Raw genomic sequence first — 6,000 nt, 5'->3', positions numbered from 1 at the left:
TCAGAACACACACTCACGGCGAGGCGTCCTTCCAGCGTTATGGCCCTCGCCTCTGGAACGAGCTGCCAGAGGACCTCAGGGCTGCAGAGAACATTCATGTTTTGAAGTCCAGGCTCAAGACCCATCTTTTTAGGTTATCTTTTATCTAAATATTTACTAGTTTTATTTCTTGTTTTACATATATTTTATTGCTTACTTTGCATGTTTTACATGATTATATTTTAGCATTGTTTTTATTATTTAATACTATTATTTTACTGTCTATATGATTTTATGTATTACTTATTTTCTAACTTTAGTCCCTTATATTAGCTCTTTTATTATATTTTTACCCATTTTAATCCAGTGTTTCCTCTGTAGGGGCCCTCTGCCTCTACAGGTAGTGTTTAAGTGGAGGTGGGGGGTCTATGCTCTCCCTCCACTGAGCGCCCTGACTTAGTGTGGAAGACCTGATGCTGCCGGGGCAGACGGCTCCTCTGGTGGCGTTTCCTTGCTTTGCCTTACTTGGCTTATCTGGACTCAGCCAAATATAATTTTTACTTGTGCGTGTGCTTGCATATGTCTGTTAATGTTTTTAACCTGTTTTGGGAATCTGGGGTCATTTTGTAAAGCACTTTGAGTTGCACTTTGTTTGAAAAGTGCTCTATAAATAAATCTGATTGATTGACTGATGTTTGTGCCATCAGAGAGGAATCACTGAACAAGGGTTGTAGCTGATTGATCTTTTTATCATCAAATAGTATTTTTCTGTGAGACTGAGCTGTTTGTACGTCTGCTCTTGTCAGCCACTGAAACAATGCTTCCTTTAGCTCGTTTAATCAGTCACGACCAGGAGCGTTATCATATATTCATGCTGTGCTGTTGATGCTTAATGAAGATATGATTTTTTTATCAGGCTTTGATTTTTGAATTCAAAAGCTTCTCATACATGCAAAATGAAGATATGAGAGAAAACTTTGTTTTTTTATTTTTTGAAAAACAATCTTAAAGTACTCAGAGGAGCTTTCTCATATCAAACAGGACAGATCAGATGGAACTTTAGGATCACAATGCCAGAGAAAAATGATGAAAATGAACTATTACGAGATGATAAATAAGTCACAAATATGGACAAACAGTTTTAACATGTTTAATCCATGTTCTGCTCATGCAAAGGTAGGTTGCAGAGGTCCAAGAGGGAAGACCAGACATCCCTGTCACTAACACTCTGCTGCTGCTTCTGGGGGATCCTAGTGTGTTCCTTGGCTAGAGAGAATGTTTCATGCTTTCAACCAGTTCTGGGTCAGTCCTGATGTCTCCTTTCACTGAGACTGCTCAGATGTCCAAACAACCTAGAGCGACTTGTTTTGATGCAGACGAGCAGCAGCTGTAGTCTGAAGGTGATGACAGCTGTTTCTCTGTTGAATGGTTCTCATCATTTCAAAGCTTTTAGACACTTTCTTCTGTACTTTGTGCCAAATCCACTCTTTAATAACCAGAAAGGAATGGAAAATAAATCTTTGGAGTAAAATATTGAAATTTCTTTTTTTTTTTTTTGACAGCCATATTTAGTTACAGTGTAGTTTGGGTTTTATGGTTTAAACAGGAATCTAGAAGGACACAACTGTGACTATTCTACATGCAGGAAAAGTTCTTTCATGTCTCCCGTCTGTTTCTCATCCTCAGCCCACTTTGCTCAACTTCTTTAGGCAAGTCTACGTGGAGCTGATCTTCATCCTCCTCTAGCGCTAACAGCATGCACTCCTCCTCCTCTCCTTCATATGGGTTTGAAGATCCTTCACAGCTGAACTGCAGGCTCTCTGCCTCCATCAGTGGATCATCCTCAGCACCAGCTTCCTCATCCTCATCCTCCACCTCTGTTTCCTCTTCTCCTTCCTCCGTCACCTCTTCCTTCTCATACTCCTCTTCCTCGAATGTTTCTTCTTTAGGGTAGTGGAAGACGTGTTTGCGGTCACTGAAACTGATTTGCTTCTTCCCTCCGCTGTGATGTTGTAACTCTGTGCTTACCTCCAACCCAACTCTTTCCTGCTTCTTGTTGACAGCAGGTTGAATAGGAGGAAGCAGCTGCTTCTGCTCTGCTTCCTCCTCTTCCTCATCTTCTTCTACACTTTCCTCCACTTCAGTTTCCTCATCTTCTTCCTCTTCTCCATTCACTTCCTCATCTTCCTCTTTGTCCACTTCATCCTCCTCTTCCTCGTGCACTATAGAGAGTTTCCTTGCCACAATCTCCTCCTCTTCTTGTTCCATCCTCTCTGCGAGGGCCTCGGCAGTGGGCTGACTGGGAGCATCCTCTGGCCTGAATGTTCTAAACTCCCGCCTGTTACCGCGGTGATCATCGTATTGTGGGTACGTTTCCTCTGGATATCCTGTGTTGGAGTAAAAGTAAAATTAAAAGGTTTGTATTGGCTAAACACATGTCCTAAAGAGTCCGGTTGAAGAAGGTTTGATGATTTATATTTAGGTGTGCACCTTCCCAGTCTGCACTGTAGGGGACCTCCTCAGCCTCCATCTCCGGGGATGCTCCCTCCAACCGGCCCTCCTGCATCAGCAGTGATATCTGCCTCAGCTGCCTCAGGAGCTTCTCTTCCTTCTTTGAAGCTGAGGTTTTATTTTTCCGCTTCCTGCAGCACAAATATGGCAGCCGAGTCAGGAGGAGATGAAAAGGCTTTGACATGTAACTTTAAACCTATAAATAGGGCGTTCCCTAACCAGGCGAGAGACACAGTCCCTCCAGTGTGTCCTGGGTCTCCCTTTAGGTCTCCTCCCAGTTGGATGTGCCCAGAAAACCTCACCAGGGAGGTGTCTAGGAGGCATCCTAACCAGATGCCCGAGCCACTTCAACTGGCTCCCCTCGATTTGGAGGAGCAGCAGATGTACTCCGAGCCCCTCCCGGATGTCACAGAGCTCCTCACCCTACCGAGGAGAGCTGAGACGCTCTGCGGTTCAGTGAAGTTAAAATCTGATTCATACCTCGAGGAACAGTTGCTCCTCTCTGAGACGATCCTCTCCATCATCATTTCTGCTTGCAGAAGCTGCTGTTGAAGCCTGGCGAGCTCATAATCTGTAGCTAAACAGTCAACAACATCAAATTATTCTGCAAGACAACTGTTTGTTTACTGGTTTCCTTTCAAAATAAAATGTTCCATAACATGAATCTGGTTGTTTACTGAAGATTTACTCAGCATTCATTTTTTTAATTAAAAAAAAAACCCTGATGATATTTACACCAGTAGAAGTCTATTAAATAAACAAATAACACTCACTGGCTGTGTTCCTCGTACTTGTCATTTTCACTGTAGTGTAGAGTCCTGGTTTATTTATCTTGCTCTTGTTTGTCAGCTAGGATCAAAAAGCACGAGAGGATTTTTTTTAGTCCAACATATTATTATAAAACTGGATTTAATATTATTTTTGTACTTATTTTAAAACATGTTGTTCATTGCTGTTTACAGCAGAGCCTAGTCACAGGGAGTACCTTATGGATAATATACAGGATGTAAAGCAGGATCCCAAAGCTGTAGATGGGAATCACTTGAGCCATCAGGTTGTATTTTTTGCCTCGTTGGATGCTCATCACTTTGGCCATGGCCTCAAAAGTGTGTGACAGGGAAGGAGACGAATCCACATCCCACTGGTCTGGGTCATCTGGAACTGGGAGCTGATGCTTTACAGAAGAATAGAACCCCGGTCCAACTGGAGGAGCAAGAATGCAGACAAATTGACATATTTGACAAAAATCCCCAAAATAGGTATTTTCTGTTATGTGTTGCTGCTGCTCTCAAGTGGCTGCAAGCTAGCACTACATCAGCCAGTTTTAGCTAGCACTACCTCATGTTTTATTTGTTTCCCTGTTCTGACACACCTGGTTCAGTAGGTCATCAAACTCTGCAGAAGCCTGGTAATCACCCACTGATTAAAAGCAGGTGTGTTAAAGCAGAGAACCCTCTAAAAATTGCAGGACGGTGGCCCAGGAGGACCAGTATTGGACATCACTGTACAACAACATGTGTTTGACTGGCTGAGCTACAATTATGTGATTGAAAATTCACCAAAAATTCAATATTTTAAATCGAGGAGATTAAATATATGATTCAGAGAATCTTACTGAAAAATATTGATTGTATAATTTCATGTGGTGTTAAGAGAGATGGAAGCTACAAAGATGGAAGCTTGATTGGAGTCTGGCTGTTGGAAGAGAGACAATGGTATGAAGCCATTTAAAAATGTTTTTATTTATCTCCTTGGTTGTATTGGCTTTAAGGTTGGGTTTTGTATTAGCTGTGAGGTAGCCTGGTTGTTAGCATGTTGCTAACACCCACCACAAGTAGCTCATCGCTCCTGAAGAGTAACTGGAACCTTATGTTGTACGTATATTTCATTAATTTAAAATGAATAAAGGGCTGGTTTATTAGCAGAGAGCATTAGGACCACCTCCAGAAAACACAAATTTAAACAAAGCAGAAGTGTCTAGGTCGAAGTTCACAAGTTTAAAACTATTTTTGCAGTAAAATAAAAATAGTTTTTACAACAAAGCTGAAATGAGGCGCAAAACTATCATAGCTTTTGAAAAAAATTGGCGTGGTTATTAATTAGGTTTTAGTATTATTTACATTTCCTCAAAGTAGCTTAACTTGTGCTTTTCCAAGGGGGGGGGGGGGGGGGGACTCTAGAAGGCCTTTTTGTTGTTGTTTATGTTTACATTTATGAGTCAACTAATCTGTTAAGACTAGAAGTGTTTTTTTAGTCACACCAAATACAATTCCGGGTCTCAAGAAGCTAATATAGCGTTGCTCATTGAGATTAATGTGAACATATATTGTAATGATACAACCAAAAACATTAAAAATGATCACAAAAGTAATTTGTCTTTCAGTTTTATTTTGAAAGAATTTCTAAATCTTTTTAGACATTTTTTGAACGCCAAAAACTTTAAAGATGGCAACCAAGTCGGTTTCAGGCTAGAATAATAACCATATACATCTAGATCGTGTGAAATCACAATAGACATGTTTGCAGTATGGCGGGTTCTTGAAGCCTCAGAACAGCAGCAGCAGCTGCTGGGGATGGAGATGGATGGATGATGGCCTGATAAGCTGCCTTACCCTCAGGCTGGCCCTTTTCTTTCCTCCTTCTGGGCAAAAGCATACCAGGCAGGAAGAGAGAGACGCAGAGAACAGAGCACGATATCAGCGTAACCTTCTGGCAGGTTGTTATAGCCATCTTGTCTGAGAAAATGATGGACTTCCTCTGTTAATTTCACTTGACCAGAAAAAGCTAGTCTCTACAGATGTCAGTGCTCTAGTGACGACGTTTATGCCCAGATTAAAACAGATTAGGCCCCGCTGTATTTGAGTGCCGTTGGAAATATGGGCTGTAAATCCCTGTTGGCTGCTCATTTTAGTACTTTGTTTTTGCGTATCTACTGTTTAAAAAGTCTGTGCTTATGTAAGTAATCTATTTGTAGTTTTAGAGAAAATTTTTGCTAACGGGGTCTTTCGTTAGTTGTCAAAAAAACAGCAAAAAGAAATAAAAATTCGGACTAGATGGACGTGGCGCTGTTTATCACAATTGTGGGCCGGTTTTATAAAAATCAGAATCAGATAATAAATGATGCACAAAACGTTTAATTTGTGAGAACCCAAAAGCCTGTTTAGAACTTTACTCGAGCTTCAGTCACAAATTAGATCATCACCATTATTTTATGTCTAAACCCTGTTACGTCTCACTGTCATATGAGGTTAAATAACCCGTTGGATGATGCCAAACAAAGCTGTTTTATGAGGATTTCCTTCCTTCCTTTTTAGCTCATCCTCATGTTCTGCAGAATTAACATGTGTCACTTAAGATTGGAGCAGGGAAACACCTAAAACGTGCAGGGCTTGGGTTCCCATGAGGAGCTATGACAGGAAAAGATGCAGTAAAATAGATTTTTTTATTATTTTTTTTATGATTTAAATAAGCAATCCAAGTGGAAACTTTTGAACATGCAGATTGGGTAAC

At 40.9% G+C, this 6,000-nt stretch overlaps 1 protein-coding gene and 1 long non-coding RNA gene across 2 annotated transcripts in view; one reads left to right on the top strand and one right to left on the bottom strand.

The window, feature by feature from the left end:
* Positions 1-1,115: 1,115 nt before the first annotated feature.
* ric3a (RIC3 acetylcholine receptor chaperone a) lies at positions 1,116-5,296 on the bottom strand. The gene is made up of 6 exons (XM_054732047.2): positions 5,103-5,296; positions 3,476-3,693; positions 3,264-3,339; positions 2,971-3,067; positions 2,470-2,621; positions 1,116-2,366 (listed from the first exon to the last, which is right to left on the bottom strand). Exons 1-6 carry the CDS (start codon positions 5,218-5,220, stop codon positions 1,636-1,638), a joined length of 1,392 nt encoding a protein of 463 aa, XP_054588022.2. The 5' UTR covers positions 5,221-5,296; the 3' UTR covers positions 1,116-1,635.
* LOC139071827 (uncharacterized) overlaps positions 3,968-6,000 on the top strand; it is a 133,843-nt gene continuing 131,810 nt past the window's right edge. The window contains exon 1 of the long non-coding RNA XR_011521647.1: positions 3,968-4,205. This is a non-coding gene — a long non-coding RNA (uncharacterized lncRNA). The remainder of the gene's footprint in view (positions 4,206-6,000) is intronic.

This window comes from Nothobranchius furzeri, chromosome 9 (assembly GCF_043380555.1).
Source record: "Nothobranchius furzeri strain GRZ-AD chromosome 9, NfurGRZ-RIMD1, whole genome shotgun sequence".
Lineage (NCBI taxonomy): Eukaryota > Metazoa > Chordata > Actinopteri > Cyprinodontiformes > Nothobranchiidae > Nothobranchius > Nothobranchius furzeri.
The sequence above is the reverse complement of the archived record's forward strand: the minus strand, read 5'-3'. Positions and strand labels throughout refer to the sequence as shown.

What these genes read in the sequence shown, in the direction of transcription:
- ric3a (XM_054732047.2), bottom strand. Translation starts at nt 5,220, where the DNA reads ATGGCTATAACAACCTGCCAGAAGGTTACGCTGATATCGTGCTCTGTT. An exon ending in TCCTGTATATTATCCATAAG is followed by an intron (nt 3,340 to 3,475) that starts GTACTCCCTGTG and finishes TTTTGATCCTAG; the next exon opens with CTGACAAACAAGAGCAAGAT. An exon ending in AAGTACGAGGAACACAGCCA is followed by an intron (nt 3,068 to 3,263) that starts GTGAGTGTTATT and finishes TTGACTGTTTAG; the next exon opens with CTACAGATTATGAGCTCGCC.